The sequence below is a fragment of the Odocoileus virginianus genome, chromosome 24 (genome assembly GCF_023699985.2).
Source record: "Odocoileus virginianus isolate 20LAN1187 ecotype Illinois chromosome 24, Ovbor_1.2, whole genome shotgun sequence".
NCBI classification, from domain to species: Eukaryota; Metazoa; Chordata; class Mammalia; order Artiodactyla; family Cervidae; genus Odocoileus; species Odocoileus virginianus.
Window position 1 is genome coordinate 39,407,419 of NC_069697.1, and position 20,339 is coordinate 39,427,757.

Consider the following 20,339-nt stretch of genomic DNA (forward strand, 5'->3'; position numbering starts at 1 on the left):
CCATGATCTTACTTTTTTTAATGTTGAGTTGTAAGCCATCTTTTCACTCTCTTCTTTCCCTTTCATCAAGAGGCTCTTTAGTTCCTCTTCACTTTCTGCCATAAGGATGGTGTCATCTGCATATCTGAGGTTATTGATATTTCTCCCAGCAATCTCATGATGTACTCTGCATATAAGTTAAATAAGTAGGGTGACAATATACAGCCTTGAAAATATACCTCCTTTCCCAATTTGGAACCAGTCTGCTGTTCCACGTCTGGTTCTAACTGTTGCTTCTTGACCTGCATACAGATTTCTCAGGAGGCAGTTAAGGTGGTCTGGTATTCCCATCTCTTGAATTTTCCACAGTTTGTTGTGATATACAGAGTCAAAGGCTTTGAAGTAATCAATAAAACAGAAGAAGATGTTTTTCTGGAATTCTCTTGCTTGTTATATGATTCAGTGGATGTTGGCAATTTGATCTCTGGTTCCTCTGCCTTTTCTAAATCCAGTTTGAACATCTGGAAGTTCACAGTTCATGTACTATTGAAACCTGGCTTGGAAAATTTTGAGCATTACTTTACTTGCATGTGAGATTAGTGCAATTGTGTGGTAGTTTGAATATTCTTTGGATTAACATAGATTTTCTATTTCTTGTTTCTTCCTTCTGTTGTGAACTTCCTTTGTTCAGTTGCTCAGTCGCGTCCGACTCTACAACCCCATGGACTGCAGCACACCAGGCTTCCCTGTCCTTCACCATCTCTTGGAGCTTATTCAAACTCATGTCAGTTGAGTCAGTGATGCCATCCAACCATCTCATCCTCTGTCATTCCCTTCTCCTACTGCCTTCAATCTTTCCTGGCGTCAGAGTCTTTTCAAATGAGTCAGTTCTTCACATCAGGTAGCCAAAATATTGGAGCTTCATTCTCAGCATGAGTCCTTCCAGTGAATATTCAGGACTGATCTCCTTTAGGATGGACTGGTTGGATCTCCTTGCAGTCCAAGGAACTCTCAAGAGTTTCCTCAAACAGCACAGTCGAAAAGCATCAATTCTTTGGTGCTAGGCCTTCTTTATGGTCCAACTCTCACATCTATACATGACTACTGGAAAAACCATAGCTTTGACTAGACAGATCTTTGTTGGCAAAGTAATGCCTCTGCTTTTTAATATGCTGTCTAGGTTGGTCATAGCTTTTCTTCCAAGGAGCAAGCATCTTTTAATTTCAAGGCTGCAGTCACCATCTGCAGTGATTTTGGAGCCCAAGAAAATGAAGTCTGTCACTGTTTCCATTGCTTTCCCATCTATTTACCATGAAGTGTTGGGACCAGATGTCACGATCTTACTTTTTTGAATGTTGAGTTTTAAGCCAGCTTTTTCACTCTCCTTTCACTTTCATCAGGACTTCCCTGCTGGCTCAGACAGTAAAGCGTCTGCCTGCAATGTGGGAGACCTTGGTTAATCCCTGGGTCAGGAGGATCCCCTGGAGAAGGAAATGGCAACCCACTCCAGTACTCTTGCCTCGGAAATCCCATGGACAGAGGATTCTGGTAGGCTACAGTCCATGGGGTTGCAAAGAGTCTGACATGACTGAGCGACTTCACTTTCACTTTCATCAAGAGGCTCTTTAGTTCCTCTTCACTTTCTCCCATGAGGGTGTTGTTATCTGCATATCTAAGGTTATTGATATGTCTCCTGGCAATCTTGATTCCAGCTTGTACTTCATCCAGCCCAGCATTTCACCTGATGTACTCTGCATATAAGTTAAATAAGCAGGGTGACAATATACAGCCTTGACATACTCCTTTCCCAATTTAGCACCAGTCTGTTGTTTCATGTCCAGTTCTAGCTGTTGCTTCTTGGCCTGTGTACAGGTTTCTCAGCAGGCAGGTAAGATAGTCAGATATTCCCATCTCTTGAATAATTTTTTACTGTTTGTTGTGATCCACACAATCAAAGGCTTTAGAGAAGTCAGTGAAGCAGAAGTAGATGTTTTTTGGGATTTTCTTACTTTTTCTATATCCCAATGGATGTTGGCAATTTGTTCTCTGGTTCTCTGCCTTTTCTAAATCCAGCTTGAACATCTGGAAGTTCTCGGATTCACATACTGTTGAAGCCTAGCTTGGAGAATTTTGAGCATTACTTTGTTAGCATGTGAAAATTTTTAGCATTACTTTGCTAACATGTGAAATGAATACAGTTTGCACTTCCTTAGTTGTTATAAAAAGCAAAAGAGAAAACCTCACTCCTTTCTTTGACCCCATCCAACTTCTTCCAATACTTCTTGTGTCTTGCTTCATTTTTTCATCCATTTATTGTCATATTTCATTTTCAAAATTCCCAATTTGTAGGTGACTGCTGCTGTTGACTGTGTTTTAACTTATGCTAATAAATGAAAAACTGGCTTTAGAAAATCTGAATGTCTGCCCTCCTGCTCTTGCAGCTTATTCTTCATCAGTTCTTCAAACCTGTCTGCAATCCTGGTCTCTGTGGTCATCTTTACCTTCAGTTTTGGATGTGTCTTCAGATATTCCCAAGTGTGCTATTATTTACAGAGATTTATTTCAGCATGGCCATTCCACTGTGGTCTTCAAAGCACATCTTATTTAACTCCAAAAATGAACCCAAGAGTCAGAAAAGAGTTCTTCTTTAGCCTCATTTTTTTAAAAAAATAAGTAAACAAAGAATTCAAGAAATCAAATATCTTTTTTTTATATCAAATATCTTGTCTGATAACATTTAGCTAAGAAAACTGGCAAAGTAGACCTCTTTGGCATCTGGGAGTTCTGATTTCTAACTCAAGGTATGACTCTTGATTAAAAGTAAATAAGTTTTTGGAATATGTTTATTGCAAAATTGCTAGACAAAAACATAACTCTTTGAAAATTCTTTGTCAATGAAAAATGCAGTGACACCACAATTTTTAAAACAATGGTTAACATGAAGGACAGCTGTTTCATGAATAGAGTGATATTGTCAGCAATTGTCTTAAGAATATAATTTGAGGAATATAGAGATGTTGCCTCATTCCAAAATATCTATCTATAGAGGGTGCCTAAAATATCTCTGTGTGGCAAATGTCTAAAACACTACCATTAGAAAGCCAATATTTTTGTTTAAAGAGCTATTCTTTTAAAGTTTCTTGAGCCTAGAGTTGAGAGGTGAGAAGTGTATATGTATTAGTCACTCAGTCCTATTCAACTCTCTGAGACCCCATGGACTATAGCCTGCCAGCCTTCTCTGTCCATGGGATTCTCCAGAGAAGAATACTGACGTGAGTAGCCATTCCCTTCTCCAAGGGATCTTCCCAATCCAAGGATTGAACCTGTGTCTCCTGCATTGCAGGCAGATTCTTTACCATCTGAGGCACCAGGGAAACCCCTATATCTTCCTGGCTATTAACACATTAAACAGGGTGACCTAGCCTTTTCCAGCTTAGGGTATGTCAGCAAGAGAGTATAAGTCCACACATCAGGAAGGCATTCAGAACTGAGGTTTTGATGAAGGGAATTGAGGAGAGGGCCTCAGCAGAAGTTCTGCCGTTGAGGAGACTGCCAGACAGCTCTGTGCACTGCAAAGCTGAGAGGCAGAAGACACCTCTGGCAGGATCAGCTACCTGATTTGCAGGGACCAGTAAAAATGAAAATGTGGAGCCCCATTTTAAAAAGTGATTAACTCTTTCAAGATGGTGACACAGAGCCTGAAAGCAATACAGGGTCTTCGTCAGCACAGGGAGACAGGCTGGTGTGACTGAGCGTGTCGAACCGGTGGAGGCATCCCTGTCGAGGGATATTGCAGGGTGGGTGCATGTAAGTGGGTGTGAATTCTGTGTGCTGTGGAACAGTCACCCAAGATCTCTGCTCCAAGCAGTCCCCCTGAATCACACATGCGTTCATGTATTTGACAAAGGTTTACTGAACAGTACTACTGAATATGCATCAGGTTCCTGGGGAGCTTGTGTGCATGCTGAATCTCCTCGGTCATATCCAACTCTTTGTGACCCTGTGGACTGTAGCCCGCCAGGCTCCGCTTGCCTGTCCATGGGATTCTCCCAGCAAAAAATACTAGAGTGGGTTGCCATTTCCTTCTCCAGGGGATCTTCCCCACCCAGGGATCAAATCTGTATCTCTTACATCTCCTGCATGGGCAGGTGGATTCTTTACCACTAGCACCACCTGGGAAGCCCCCACTTTGGGTAGAGCAAGATGGATTTCTTAACAGACTTTCCAGTCTGTGTTTCTCAGGGCCTCTCTTTTTTTAGGTAAAGGTTTTTAAAAATTGCTTCTTTATTTATTTTTGGCTGCACTTGGTCTCCATTGCTGCTCCAGGACTCTCTCTAGCTGTGATGCTTGGGCTTCGCATCGCGGTGACTTCTCTTCTTGCAGAGCACAGGCTTCAGCAGCTGCGGCATGCAGGCTCAGCAGTTCTGGTGCGCAGGCTTCATTGCCCCGAGGCATGTGGGGTCTTTCTGGACCAGGGATCGAACCATGTCCCCTGTATTGGCAGGTGGATTCTTCACCACTGGACCACGAGGAAAGCCCCTCAGGGCACATTTTAATGATTAGTTAAACTATGAGAACCTGTTACATGTCAGATTAGCTACAGTACAGATTAGCCTCGTTCAGTTCAGTCGCTCAGTTATTTCTGACTCTTTTCGACCCCATGAACCGCAGCACGCCAGGCCTCCCTGTCCGTCACCAACTCCCGGAGTTTACTCAAACTCATGTCCATTGCATCGGTGATGTCATCCAGCCATCTCATCCTCTGTTGTCCCGTTCTCCTCCTGCCCCCAATCCCTCCCAGCATCAGGGTCTTTTCCAGTGAGTTAACTCTTTGCATGAGGTGGCCAAAGTATTGGAGTTTCAGCTTCAGCATCAGTCCTTCCAATAAACACCCAGGACTGATCTCCTTTAGGATGGACTGGTTGGATCTCCTTGCAGTCCAAGGGACTCTCAAGAGTCTTCTGCAACACCACAGTTCAAAAGCATCATTTCTTCGGCACTCAGCTTTCTTTATAGTCCAACTCTCACATCTATACATGACCACCGGAAAAACCATAGCCTTGACTAGATGGACCTTTGTTGACAACATAATGTCTCTGCTTTTTAATATGCTATCTAGGTTGGGCATAACTTTCCTTCCAAGGAGTAAGCGTCTTATAATTTCATGGCTTCAATCACCAAATGAAGTGATTTTGGAGCCTAAAAAAATAAAGTCAGCTGCTGTGTCCCCATCTATTTCCCATGAAGTGATGGGACCAGATGCCATGATCTTAGTTTTCTGAACATTGAGCTTTAAGCCAACTTTTTCACTCTCCTCTAAAATTAAATTTTCTCAATTTTGAGAAAAAAAAATCTGTGTGCTGTGTTTCTTAGAACCTGTCTCCACCTGAATAGTCACAAAAATTATTAAAGTGTTAAAGGATACAAAGCATCCCCCAGCATGGTAATCCATTTCACTTACTTGAAGCACTCTTTCACATTTATTTGACCACATAACATTTCCTCAGAGGCTATCTAAATGAAAGGGAAAGAAGTTATAAAATAATAAATATAAGCTGTTCTTTCCAATGTTTGGTGCCAAAGAGAAAACTAGAGATGGCAGAGGAATGCAAGCCTGGGAGGAGACCATTAAAAAGGTGAAAGGAAAGGTCAGGATTGACTAAGTCGAGCATCTAGCTTAGTATAATAAGGGCTTCGAAAGATGGAGTCAATATATCATAAGGCTAATATTTTGAACTCTTCGGAGTTCAGGCTCCACCAGATTGTTCCTATCCTCTCATACCTTTTTTAACAACAGCCTCTATCCACTAGTGATCCAAAGCTGGACACTACATCTTTATAGTTTATCCCCCACCATTTTACCTGCCTCCTCTGAGAAGTCCAAGGCCTGGCTAACAGCAAAGAAAAAAAGTGATTTGGATACTGGAAATGGGTTACATGACTGATAAATCAAGAGTCTGAGCATTGAGTAGGATCAAAAACCTAATCAAAAGAAAACAAAAAACAAGTGACAACGCTTGATCATTGTTATTCAACATAACATAAACAGGGCAGTTTGTACTCAGATCACAAGTCTGCATTTTAGCAATAAATTCAAATGGTCTGATTTAGAGATGAGTATGTTATGCTGAATGGATGCTTCCAGTGTAACAACAATGACAAAGCCATTTGGTGGATTCCTCATTCTCTGGCAAGACATTATTTTTATTGGCTTTTGGGCAACATCTATTAATAGATGCTATAGTTCTCCCTGAAAATTCATGAGTCTGTGATTCTCCTATTAATAATAATTTTGAGCATATTTTGAACTAAAATAGGATTTTTTTTTTCCAAATGAGAGTTCAAATTCAGTGCTGGGCACCCACAGGTGTTTTATTTAGAAGTGCATTCATGGATCATTCCTTCGTTGCCACTGTGGTCATTTTTAATTAAAAAATGAAGCTGCTAACAGGCAATTGGGATAGAGCACTGGCTGGTGCCTCTCAGGGCTTCCCAAGTAGCACAGTGGTAAAGAATCTGCCTGCCAATGCAGGAAGACACAAGAGACAGGGGTTCTATCGCTGATTTGGGAAGATCCCCTATAGTAGGAAATGGCAACCCACTCTAGGGTTCTTGCCTGGGAAATCCATGGACAGGAGAGGCTAATGGGCTACAGCCCACGGGGTTGCAAAGAGTCAGGCATGACTGACGGACTGAGCATGTGTGTGCATGCACGCACACACACACATACACACACACACATGCACACACACACACACTGGTGAGACTGGGAAGCAGGCAACAGCTAGAGAAAGAGGTGGCAGGGATCACTGGAGCAGATGTCAAGGAACCTGAAGCTTGTCCTAGCTCTGCCCCTAATTCCCTGTGTGACCACTTGTCACTCTAGGCCTCTGAGTCTCCATATGTCGAAGGAGAAGTGGTACTTAGCAGAGGCCTCCAACCTGTTTCTGGTCCAAAGATCTCTTTTTAAGAGTAGAATATTTCATGGACCTCAACCTGATGGTTATACTTTGAATCCCATAGTGCTTACAGATTATCCTGTTTCATTACTTAGAAAGCCCTTATTATCTTATTTAAATATCCCTAAATTGTTGTGACAATACCACCTAATTAAGAATGCCAGTTGCTATTAAAGCTAAGCCAATCAGATTTCACCATATTTAGAGCCTGCTATAAGAGATTCATTTAGGCTTGTGTATACCACGTTTTGGGTTTCCCTGGTAGCTCAACCGGTAAAGAATCTGCCTGCAATGCAGGAGACCCCAGTTCAGTTCCTGGGTCGGGAAGATTCCCTGGAGAAGGGATAGGCTACTCACTCCAGTATTCTTGGACTTCCCTTGTGGCTCGGCTGGTAAAGAATCTGCCTGCAATGCAGGAGACCTGGGTTCTATTCCTGGGTCGGGAAGATCCTGTGAAGAAGGGAGGAGCTGCCCACTCGAGTATTCTGGACTGGAGAATTCCGTGGACTGTATAGTCCATGGGGTCACAAAGAGTCAGATACGACTGAACAGCTTTCACTTCATACGATGTCTTTGTGGTGTGAGATAGTGATGAAGGTCATTTACACATTGAGTATGAGAGATACTTGTCCTTTAAAAGAAATAGTAATACACAGCAATAAAATGGCCCACAATACTCAGAGACTGCTTCATATGCATATGGAGAATGACTAAGGAGCCATATGTGACCATCAAAAGACATCTAGGCAGAGAGGGAAGGAATGTGCTCCATTGCAGGCTGACGTCAGGCAATTTTTTCCTCATTGTATTTCTTTTCATCCCACCTCTGAACTCTGGAAGAACTTGAAAACAAGAGTTTGGGAAGTGAAACACATAAAATAATTTGTGATCCCAAAGCCTTTTTTCTTCTTCTTCCCCCTCCCCCCTTTTTTTCCTTCCCCAGAAACAGGAAACAATCTGTCTAATCCTCCCTTTTGAGAGTCAGTAGTGAAATCTGCAGTTGTCTTTGTACATCCTTACCTTGGGGACCTTAAATTGGAATGACATCCAAAGTCCTTACTTGTGGCTTCCCAGACAGGATAGAAAAATGCTTCCAGTGTGCGTCATATCATTGTTTAAATGTTTTGATTAATCACTTTAGTTTGATGGGTTTTTTTAAACTATAACAACCTAAGAGGAGGAATACATATGCCATCAGTTTCCTTAGCTAATATGTGTCCCCAGAAAATTCTTTGTTTCCAAAACTTGGTTAAAATAATTCCAAAGCTAAAATTTCCACCTCTTGGTATAATTTTTTTATTTAACTTTTGTCTTCAATTGAGCCATATCCTTTTGCAATCCCAACTCATCACAGAGATCCCCTTAATCAGTGAATTTCAACAATCTCATTGGAAGATCAGGAATTGAACACTTTAGTTTACTTATTTTAAGAACACTTGAAGATAAAGCTTAAAAATTGGTTTGGATTTCCTTGACATCACAGTTCCTAGGCCATAACAAGATGTCTTCTTGTCAAACAGATTATGCCAACCGAATCTTCGAAGTGGTTGTCAGGACAACCTTTTCCTTCTTCTCAGCTAGGATTCAATTGAGTTTTAACCTGGATGTTCAGAAGAAAATTGACCAGCTTTAAGGGAAAAAAAAATATGGGGAACTCAAGATCTGCTAGGGCATTAAATTATCATTTGACTTGTGTTGGCTTTTGTGCCCTACAAATACTCTGTAGAGAAAATGTCCACATTCAAAACACCTGGTCAGAATCAATCAAAACATTTAGTTTACATTCTCAGTCCTTGAAATGACATGGTGTTTAGACATGGAGAAAACATCTGTCCAAGACACCCCAAGTTCAGCTCCAAATGTTAGCTGTGTTTGACTCATGCCCAAGCTATCGGAGTTTTACCCAGGAGGCACATTATCATCCACACCTTTTGTTCTAAATTTACTGTACCAAACTTTACCAAAAGAATTCCAGATTCGAAAATAATAAAAAGCCAAGGAGCGTCAGTTCCATTGTTAGCCCAGAAATGAGTCACTGCTGCAGAATTTCTTCTGTCTACTGATTAGACCGGATACGTGCTGGGCGGTGCAGCAGGAAAGGCTTGTTGCTCTTTGTATGTGTGAGTTAATAGTCACAAAAGGTCACAATTTTAACATGTTAAAAACCAAATCTCTCTCCTGGGCATCTGGCAGGGTTTTTTTTTTTCAACACACCCTCCCAGGAGCAAAGGGGAAAAAAAATATAACTTTTTCCTTTCTAACCTGAGATTACTCTCTGCTGACATGACTACGTGCTTTTGTGCATGGAGACCAAGATGACATGGATTTTTTGCGTTTGGCGGGGCTGATGTGACTTGAGCTATCTGACATTTCTGGAAGGGCAATTGGTCTGAGTTCTTTCTGGCCTGGCTGAGCACACTGTTCATATTCTGTGGCCGCAAAGAAATCAGAGTCTTGCACCCAACACCATTTATGCAATACAAGAAGTGACTTTCTTCCAAAGCGTGAAATGGGGCATAATTAGGGTGAAAAGGTAGTTTGTCTAAACCAATGCACCTCTGAGGGTGGAAAAAGGAGTCTGTATTAATAATTAGACCAGGACAGCAGGAGTAAACCAGGTACATGATCACCCTAAGGGTTTGTGTTAACCAAGCATTTACCAAAAGAATAACAAATAGAAAATGTGACATTTATTTCATACTCGCTAAGTAACAGTCACTGTGTCCACTAAAAAATATAGTCACAACCTGAAAGTAGAGAGTTATTTTATTTGGTACAAATGTTTAGGACTCCCAGCCCCCCAGAGACAGCATCTCAGTAGCTCTGAGAAAACTTCCAAGGAGGTGGAAGGGGGAGTCAGGCCATATACAAGTTTACAACAAAGGGAGCAGGTAGTCCGAACATCAAAGATCAGATATCAAGTTAAGGAATTTAGCAATCTAGTTATGAGAAGATGCAAGCCTCTGCTGCTAAGTTACTTCAGTCATGTCTGACTCTTTGTGACCCTGGGGACCATAACCCACCAGGTCCCTCTGTCCTTGGGATTCTCCAGGCAAGAATACTGGAGTGGGTTGCCATGTCCTCCAGTGGATCTTCCTGACCCAGGGATTGAACCCACATCTCTTACGTCTACCTGCAAGCTTCTGGGCTCACTGAATTCATTCCTTTCTTATGCACCTCAGCTATCTGGGACCAAATCCTGTTTCCTTGCTCATCTTAAGGAGTGGTAGATGGCTGCTTCTTGCATTTCCCCCAGCTCCTCAGAGGCAGGGAGCGAGGTGGGGGGATTGGCTAGGTCACAGTTTTAGGAGTCCTCATTCACATTTGGCTTCCTTGGTGGCTCAGAAGGTAAAGAATTCAGTTCAGTCTCTGGTTTGGGAAGATCCCCTGGAGAAGGGAATGCAACCTAATCCAGTATTCTGGCCTGGAAAATTCCATGGACAGAGAAGCCTGGTGGACTACAGTCCATGAGGTCTACTAACACTTTCACTTTCATTCACATTTGGAGGCTAGAAATTGCTGTTGGCTATCATATTTCTTGTTTATTGATATGGCAGGAGATGTTTTCATTTCACAACTGTGCTAAGCTAAGCATTCTCTGGATTATCTCATTTAAACCTTGCAAATTTTGAAGCCTATTAGGTAAACACTCTTTGCCAGGCCAGTGATTTTTAAACTTTTGGAGGAGAAACAAGACATTGGGAAAACAAAATCTTCCACAACACACTGATATGGAAAACCAATGACAGTAATTTAAAAAAGAAGAAAGAGTAAAGAGAAATGCCTTGGTCAAAACTAGGATTAGGAACCAGTCTAAGGACACCCTCCTTTCCCACACAGATATTGTGGCAGAACCCTGGGCTCCTGGGAATTCTGTGAATAGCCTTTGGCTAGACGTTGACAGGCTCTGACTCATTTGATCCTCATGATCTTGATGAGGTTTGTCATTTTACAGGTCAGGAAAATTCAGCTGGGGTAGCATAAGTGATTTGTTCAAAAGCCTGTAGCTGGTAGGTTGAAAAGCAAGGATTCAAACTTGAATCTGTCTGACTCCAAGCTTCATTCTTTCTACTAGGTCATCTACCTCCACTGTAGGTGACTCTTCACTAATAGGTGACTTCTAGGCTGGTTCATATTTTAAAACATATTTTAATTTTTCCATCTAGGCTTACCCACTCCAGTATTCTTGCCAGAAAAATCCCATGGACAGACCTGGTGGGCTACAGTCCAAAGGATCACAAAGAATTGGACATGACTGAGCAACCAAGCATATCTAGTCTTGCCCAGCCCAAGCAGTATGGCAGAGCAGTCTTCTGCCAGATGTGCTCTTAGTCCTGTAAGATCCTCAGAGGACTCATTCCAGAGCCTACCATCCAGCCCTGTTTGACCAGATAGCGCCAAAGAATAGCTAACATGATGGTATCTGCAAGTGCTTAGCTGTGTAGTAATAAATATTTTTAAATGGACTGTTCATTTATATCTCACAACAATGCTATAAAGCAGGTATAGTTAGATGATTACCTCATCATTTTGCAGATGAGAAAACAGCATGGCAAAGATTATGTAATAAGGGTAAAGCAGCTAATAAGTGGTGGAGACACAATTGGTCTTGAAAACAGTGTATGATGTCTTTTTACCTCTTAACACTCTTTGGTGTCCCTACTGGTAACGAACTTGATGCTTTGGCATCTCAAGTTTTTTCAGACTCACAATGACTCTCAAGGTTAACTGGGTTGCCTTGCCCTGCTTTTACATGGACTTATTCATTTTTGATAATCTAATTCCCATTTGGCAATAGGTATTTTACCTCAATGTGTTATACCCCCAGGAAAAGACTTGTATCTAAACAGGATTCTCCAAGGAGAGACAGTGCTTTAAATACAGTATGTTGGGTAATGGTGGTGATTTTGGCATGTGGCCTGACTGATGAGTCTTTTTCCACTGAAGCACCATCTTGATCACCACGGAACTCTTAAAATCTTAACCTTAGTTGAGTTTTTAACTATAATCTGTTGGAGATCAAGGATTATTTAGTGCCTTGATAATTGAGTTGGCTTATGCCTTTTATGTGGTGTTGGAGAAGACTCTTAAGAATCCTTGTACTGCAAGCAGATTCAACCAGTCCATCCTAAAGGAACTCAGTCCTGAATATTCATTGGAAGGACTGATGCTGAAGCTGAAACCCCAATACTTTGGCCACCTGATGTAAAGAACCGACTCACTGGAAAAGACCATGATGCTGGGAAAGATTGCAGGCAGGAGGAGAAGGGGACAACAGAGGATGGGATGGTTGGATGTCATCACTGACACGATGGACATGAGTTTGAGTAGGCTCCAGGAGTTGGTGATGGACAAGGAAGCCTGGCGTGCTGCAGTCCATGGGGTCACAGAGTCAGACATGACTAAGCAACTGAACTGACTGATGCCTTTTAAAGTATTAAAAAGAAAATGTTGGATGATGCCTTTTAAAGGAATAAAGAGAGAATTATTGCTTCTTACCTTTAAGGACCAGCTTGCTCAGAAACTTTACATCAGTAATATAGATCCAGACCTCAGCAAGTCCTTGGAGTGCTGTCTGACCTGAAAGGTACCTGCAATCTGAGTCAGAGTTCTCCTGGAGGCTGAATTAGTATGGGACTCTCTTGAGGGTTCATGATTAATCTTGCTATGTTCATTTATTCCATAAATATATTTTGTTTTAGGCACTACATTAGCTTCTTGAGTATTTTTCACTATGGTCAGCCTATAGAAGACTATAGTTGTCCCATAACAGGATAAATAAAATCTGTAGGTTAAATTATTAGAATTTAAGTTCTTACAAAGATCAGCAGTGTTCTACATACCAATATATGTAATTGGAAATAATATTTTAAAAGATGATTGTAATGAGTTCCTGATTTTGAGTCAACTTCCAGTTAATGCATTCTGTGATGCCCCTTCCCTTCTTTTAGCCTAGAGCTTATATGTTTTCATACTACATGAGACAGCCTGGCCTCAGTAACCTACTTGACAAGTATTTACTTCAGACCAGTAAATGTTTTCCACTTTTGCAGATATGCACAAACTGTAACATCATGCCTGCTCTTAAAGGACCTAAAACCTAGTTAGAAATAATTTTGAAATGGAATTAGACAGTATATCACATGATATCAAATTACTTGTAGTCGAGACCCTGTCTTAGCCCTGTCTTCTTCTACTCCATTATAAATAACAGATAAAAAGACACAAGGCATGCTTGTTAACTCTCTGGGAGACACCAATCTGGGTGTGAGAATAAAGGCTAATATACGGAACGATAGAAATAGCGATGTCAGTAAACAAGAACTTTGTGCTGAAACCAACAAGTTGAATAGGAATAAACAGAAAGTTCTGTACTTAGTTTGAAAAAAATGGAAGAGAGCTGTGGTTTTCACATTCAAAAATAATCCTGTGGACTTTTTCTTTATCCCAAACCTTCACTCAATATCCTAAAATACTTGCCAAGCACCAGGCACTCGGTAGCCACTGCGGGATCTTTCCACCCAGCACACCTGCAGAAGCAGACTCTTTGGCTTATAACATGCAGCTAGAGAGGGAAATATTCCCACTGACTTGATCTCATCAGGAGTAGACACAACACTCTAAGAAGGTCATACTTGATAAAACAGCTTATAGAATGCGGAGGCTAGACTGGGGAGTGACAGGGAAACCAGGCTGCATAGAAATATTGAGTGACCACAGGATGTTTAGTCTAGAGAAGAAAAGATTATGGGACTTTGATGGTTATTTTCCAACACTTAGAGAGCTATTGTGTGACTCTTAAGAGGAACCTTAAGGTTTTTAGGGTTATTTCAGTTTAACCAATGGGGCGGGTGAGTTAAAGAGGAGCAGACTCATTCTGACGTCTTCAAAAGTTTTCCTGTCAACCTTGGCAAAGGCTAACTATCCCCCGGCAGAAACTAGCTGACCATCTACCATATAGACCTCTCCCTCCTGGAAAGGCAACATTTTGTTGGCAGTTGGAATGCATCACCTCTGAGGATCCCTCAGATGCCGAATCTTTCCCTTTTATTTTTCAAAACAAGTGAGAAGTAACCTCACTTTTCATAGACCTGCCTTAAGCCTTGATATCCACAAGAGTTTTGCTAGTCTGCAACTAATGAGTTTGTTTCCGCATCTTGTCCACCTTCACTGGCAGAAACATCATTTGACTTAGTTAACAGAATGTCATAGTAAGTATACTCCAAGCATTAGAATTACACTGCTGACCTTTCTGGGGTAAGATGGTGATTAAACCTAGACTGAACCTTCATTCATTCAACAATTGGACATGTAAATACCAATGTTCACTGGAACATATAAGAAGGGGGAAATCTTGTCTCAAAGTGAAGTAAATGGTGAGAGGAAATTCACAGACCAGAGTCCAGGAGACTGAGCACTTGTAAGGCTCCATAGACTGTCTGCAGCTTAAGGAGGGAGCCTAATGAGCTGTGCAGATGCCAAAGGAAGGGAGGTACCTCTCGGCTCCCTGGAGCGGCCTCAATATTTCCTATGGCTGGCTCTCCCAAGCCTCACAGTCAAAGCCAGCATCTTCCGGACACCTGCTCTTTTTAGGTGTGCCCAGATGTCATCATCCAGCTGAGAAAAGTCATCACCTCAGCTAGCCACTCCTGTTGTCGACTTAGGATCAAGAAACACTTTGACCAGAGAGCTGCCTTTAGTACAACAAAATGTGCAGTTTTCTATGGAAAAGGAATGATGATATATTTCTGCCAATGAGTTGCAGTCACCAAAAAAGTCATGTATTTGCCTCTCTATTACCAAGTACATCATTTGGGCATCCCATCGAAAAAGTAAGAGAGTTCCAGAAAAACATCTATTTCTGCTTTATTGACTATGCCAAAGCCTTTGACTGTGTGGATCACAATAAACTGTGGAAAATTCTGAAAGAGGTAGGAATACCAGACCACCTAACCTGCCTCTTGAGAAACCTGTATGGAGGTCAGGAAGCAACAGTTAGAACTGGATATGGACCAACAGACTGGTTCCAAATAGGAAAAGGAGTACATCAAGGCTGTATATTGTCACCCAGCTTATTTAACTTATATGCAGAGTACATCATGAGAAACACTGGGCTGGAAGAAGCACAAGCTGGAATCAAGATTGCTGGGAGAAATATCAATAACCTCAGATATGCAGGTGATACCACCCTTATGGCAGAAAGTGAAGAAGAACTAAAGAGCCTCTTGATCAAAGTGAAAGAGGAGAGTGAAAAAGTTGGCTTAAAGCTCAACATTCAGAAAACTAAGATCATGGCATCCAGTCCCATCACTTCATGGCAAATAGATGGGGAAACAGTGGAAACAGTGGCTGACTTTATTTTTCTGGGCTCCAAAATCACTGCAGATGGTGATTGCAGTCATGAAATTAAAAGATGCTTACTCCTTGGAAGAAAAGTTATGACCAACCTAGACAGTATATTAAAAAACAGAGACATTACTTTGCCAACAAAGGTCCGTCTAGTCAAAGCTATGGTTTTCCCAGTAGTCATGTATGGATGTGAGAGTTGGACTATAAAGAAAGCTGAGCACCAAAGAATTAATGCTTTTGAACTGTGGTGTTGCAGAAGAGTCTTAAGAGTCCCTTGGACTGCAAGGAGATCCAACCAGTCCATCCTAAAGAAGATCCGTCCTGGGTGTTCATTGGATGGACTGGTGTTGGAGCTGAAACTCCAATACTTTGGTCACCTGATGCGAAGAGCTGACTCATTTGAAAAGACCCTGATGCTGGGAAAGATTGAGGGCAGGAGGAGAAGGAAATGACAGAGGATAAGATGGTTGGATGGCATCACCAACTCAATGGACATGAGTTTGAGTAAACTCCGGGAGTTGGTGATGGACAGGGAGGCCTGGCATGCTGCGGTTCATGGGGTCAAAAAGAGTCAGACACGACTGAGCGACTGAACTGAACTGAACTGATTGACCTGTTTAGTGTAGTTGAAGGATGAAGTGTTTCTAACTTAACACTACTGTTTAAGAGGGTGAAATCTTACTGCTTTAATACCTTGTAAGCTTATATTTATAGAAGTAGGCAAGTAAACCTAGATATAAGCCCAATTTTAGTTATTACCATTAACTAGAAGTTACATTATAGTGAGGCAATATATCTCATTTTTAAAGTTGAAGTGCTGAAAGTCCTAAAATCAATTATTTTGAATGGTAACAACAGCCACTAGGAAGAACTAGTAAGTTTAAAATTGGTTGTAGTATTGGTTATAGAGTTATGAAGACTTTATAAGACTTCACATAGTTACTAATAGGGATGCAGTTACTCAGTGAGCAGGAAAAAGAACATTTATACAACTATAGTAGCTTTGCTAGGTAAAGGAACCATTATCAAAAAAAATTTAATATACCTCCTGTATGTATAAATGTATAAGGAGCAGTGTTATTACTTCTTATGAAGTTAGGTGAAGTGAAGTGAAGTGAAGTCGCTCAGTCATGTCCGACTCTTTGCGACCCCATGGACTGTAGCCTACCAGGATCCTCAGTCCATGGGATTTTCCAGGCACGAATACTGGAGTGGGTTGCCATTTCCTTCTCCAGGGGATCTTCCCAACCCAGGGATCAAACCCAGGTCTCCTGCATTTTAGGCAGACGCTTTACCGTCTGAGCATGAAGTTAGGTACCTTCCACTAATCTAAAACATATGGTACACAGAATAACTAGTGATGATAATGACATTAACTAAGGGGGAAAAGCAAGAACCAATTCTCTTTTTCCAACTCATTTAAGGATCTCCTGCTACTGTGTTTAAATACCCAGCACACCACACCCAAAATTGTTTCTCCATAACATACTCAAATAAACCATTGCAAGGTAGTTCTTTTAACTTGTAGAAAGAGCAACATTTTACAGTTGAGTTTTGTTTAGTAAACCTGTATCAATCAAATCCAAGTGCATAAATCCGTATAACATAAGAAGAATGATAAGGCACCCTAGAAGTAATACTAACACTCCAAATAGAAGTGAATTTATTTAACCCTAGCAATAATCCTGTGAGAATAATCCCGTTATTGTCCTACTTTAATAGCAGATAAAACTGAGACAAAAGCATTTTAAGGAACTTGCCCAAGATCAATTTGCCCTCGCTAAGACTAGGCATCGGAGGGATCTGGACTCAGACAGTCTGGTTCCAAAGTTCAAGTACTTAACCATAAGGCTGTACTGCCTCCCCAGTAATGACGTTGGTTAAATTAATCAAATGCCTACTGTGTAGCAGACACTGTGTTAATCCCTTCATATATATTAGCATATTAAAATCATCTTTCAGGTCATCTGGACATAGGAAAGAGGGACAACAAAAGGATTACCATGTCAACTGTTCTGTGTGTCTTTGGCACAGCACTTTCACTTGAGTGTGGTCTCTGCATTACTTGAGATGGTGGGATGTTAGCAATAAGCTATATTATCTCTTCCTTGCAGGGGTGGAATGGTCCAAACCAGTGAGCAGTATGAATTTGTGCATCACGCTCTGTGCCTGTACGAGAGCAGACTTTCAGCAGAAACTGTCCAGTGATGCTCTGAAGACTTACCAGACCTTTGATCTCTAGGGGTGATTAGCTGATTACCCACTCAAGGCTTCTGGAAGGAGCTTCCCACAGTGGAAGGGAAGAGAAGCCATGAAGCCAAGTCAGGGCATGGATTGTGGAAGATGGCAACATATTCAAGTCCTCCAGCCTCTTGTGTATATGAATGCACTTGTAAGCATCCTTTAAATTATTTTGAAGGTCCTCTGCTGATGGAGGTATGGTCGATTTCTCACACCGCTAAGGAGGAATTTGTTTTGTCTGTATTGACTATCTGCCACACAGAATATATGTATGAAATATATGTCATCAGATGATACCTTGAAGAGCTGCTGAAGAAATTATTATTGTGTGTTTAGATGCTTTCATGTTTGCAAAATCTGTCTTGTGAATGGACTGTCAGTTGTTAAACTGTTCCTGTTTTAAGTGCTAATTCCTTCTCAGTTACCAGAATCTTGCTGCTAAAGTTGCAAGTGGTTGATGATGGATTTTTAACAAATAAGTCTGTGTTTTTGAAAAAAAAAAATCAAAAGCAGTAACTATTTTATATGGAAATGTGTCTTGAAAATATTACCTATTAAGTGTGTATTTATCAGTACCTCCTATCAAGCAATTACAGAGCACAATGATTGTCATTGGGTATATATGTATTTACTCTCTACTATTGAGCATAGAGGTGATTTCTGCTCCAGAATTCTATCCACTGTATTTCTACATTGTGAGTCATTTTACTTTGAAAGGGAAAAACAAATTTGTAGCAACTATGATGTATTAAGAATTTTAAATATTTGTCTCTCTTTTACTAAGAAAGAATTTTTGAATATAATGTCTACCTGAAATCTCTCTCCCAGTAAAAGGCAGATGGCTTTGAAATTGATGTAACCTGTCCCATTTCCAGTGGTTCTTTAAAAGGATGCTGCCATGGATATCCTTAAATCGCTGAAACGATTTAATCCTCAAGAGACAAAGTTAAAAAGAAAATCTACACTCAGCAAACACTAGATGTTCTGCTCACATATGAATTTTTAATGCAACTATGTTGACTTTGTTTCCTACTGCCAATAAACTACTCTTAATACTAAACATTGAGTAAGGCATGTACTTTTTTTTCCTTATTTGGAGAGAGACCACTATCTTTTAGGGAAAGCCTGAAGTCAACAGTGTGATGGGTGTAAGTTTAGTCTGCCTCTCCCCAGTAGAGATGACGATTTCAAAATGTAGTATTGTCATCACTTGAGTGATAATGATCTAGAAGTGCCATCATTATGTGGTTTTCCTCGATAGACTTCCAGCTATCATTATACACACAGTACCTGTTTATGTCTTCATATCACTTGTCATAGGCCTTCATAAATTACATGGTTGGTGTTTGTTCGGCAGAATCACATCACCTGAAGAGATGTAATGCTGTAGGAACATTGAATTACCTAAGATTACAATTCTTTTCCCTCTTGAGCTTAGTCGTGTGGCAAAGGGATGGTAGAAGAAAACTTACACATTTTATTCTGCTCCTGGGGGCTGGAATTTTTTCGACATTAAAAAAAAAAAGACAAAAGTAATCATAATCCCTTCTTTCTAAGGAAACAGACAAAAGGACAACTGGTGTAAAACTTCCCCCAAACAATTCAATAGGAGGAAGTGCTCGTCACTGACTTTTCCCCCCACCATGAAGGCACATTTCCTTCCTAGTCTTTGCTTCTCTTATCTGGGAGAATTTTTTTTTCCCCCAAGCAAAGCATGAACAGTCGTTAAGTGGAAAATGGAGGCTGAATTTTACATGGCGATTCTTACCTGCTTCATCTTCGTCAACTCAGGTGAGTGGATCTGTCTCAAGTTCCCTGAGGCATTTCTTCAATAGCCAGCAGAGGAGTCTCTGTCCTTTGAAAAGTCTGTGAAACAAAGCGGAAATGGAGCCAGGTCTCCATGGCAGTTTAGCCAGAGACGATGAGGAGGGGGAATAAAAGGAGCCTGTGATGCCCATATTTTGTTGAGATTTCTCCCAAAAAAAAATAAATGGCCTCCTCTGGTGTCCTCCAAATGCCTCAGGCAGCTCCTGAAATGGCATCTGAATGGCAGAGACTAAAGCAGCCCCAAGGTGGGGAAAACGTATTATTATGTAACTGTCTGTGGCATCTTTCTGCTTTTTCTCTGTCAAGTTATAGTTTGGTTTCCTTTGTGTTAAAGAAAGAAAGTATAAGAAATACAATTAAAGGGAGTTGAGGAACTGTGGTGGGTTTTATTTGGAAGTTGTTATTTGGAACACCTGAATATTTTAATGAAATAACTGAGAAAATTAAGTAAAAGCACCTTGAAGATGGTTTTTGAGCCTGAATATTTCACTTTTTAATCTGATGTTTAACAATTGGGTATTCAGTTTTCTTTTATTAGCATTTGAGGGAAGACTGTAGATACTGTCACAAAATATAAAAATACTTCTCTATAGTACTATAAAAATTCAATTTGTAATAATCAATACTTTTATTAGTTACTATTAGCTAGGAGAATGTGCTTAGAAGAATGGAAAATTTTGTTTTATTTTGGGATAAATATATCTAATTTTCAAAAATTGTATTCAAACTCATCCATTTGTATACAAACACTTATAGCAGTGGTAACTTAAGAATTGGAAAATGGAGTGTTTCTTTAGAGTGGAGAATGGAGGTGAGGTGGAAGGAGTGAAATGGTTAAAATGGGAATTGGATTTTATATGACTTTAGCATATTAAATATTTGGGCTAAAATAGCTCACCGTATTCTTTGGATGGTTTAGTTTCTTTTCCAAGCTTCCTTTCATTATTTCAGTGGGGGTGTATTTTCTTCCCTAACCCATGTGAA

General features: G+C 40.7%; 2 protein-coding genes across 5 annotated transcripts in view; both read left to right on the forward strand.

Moving 5' to 3' along the window:
- Positions 1-18,588, forward strand: part of PTPRR (protein tyrosine phosphatase receptor type R) — a 270,659-nt gene extending 252,071 nt beyond the window's left edge. For all 3 annotated transcript variants that reach the window (XM_070454591.1, XM_070454592.1, XM_070454594.1), the window contains one exon: positions 17,402-18,588. In XM_070454591.1, coding sequence (XP_070310692.1) covers positions 17,402-17,495 — 94 coding nt within the window. In that variant the 3' untranslated portion in view covers positions 17,496-18,588. The remainder of the gene's footprint in view (positions 1-17,401) is intronic.
- A 629-nt stretch (positions 18,589-19,217) lies between these two features.
- The window catches only part of PTPRB (protein tyrosine phosphatase receptor type B), a 119,019-nt gene continuing 117,897 nt past the window's right edge, over positions 19,218-20,339 (forward strand). Inside the window, exon 1 of one of the 2 annotated variants that reach the window (XM_020893842.2) lies at positions 19,218-19,319. In XM_020893842.2, the coding sequence (XP_020749501.2) occupies positions 19,265-19,319 (55 nt within the window). In that variant the 5' untranslated portion in view covers positions 19,218-19,264. The remainder of the gene's footprint in view (positions 19,320-20,339) is intronic. The other variant, XM_070454595.1, reaches the window with a different exon arrangement.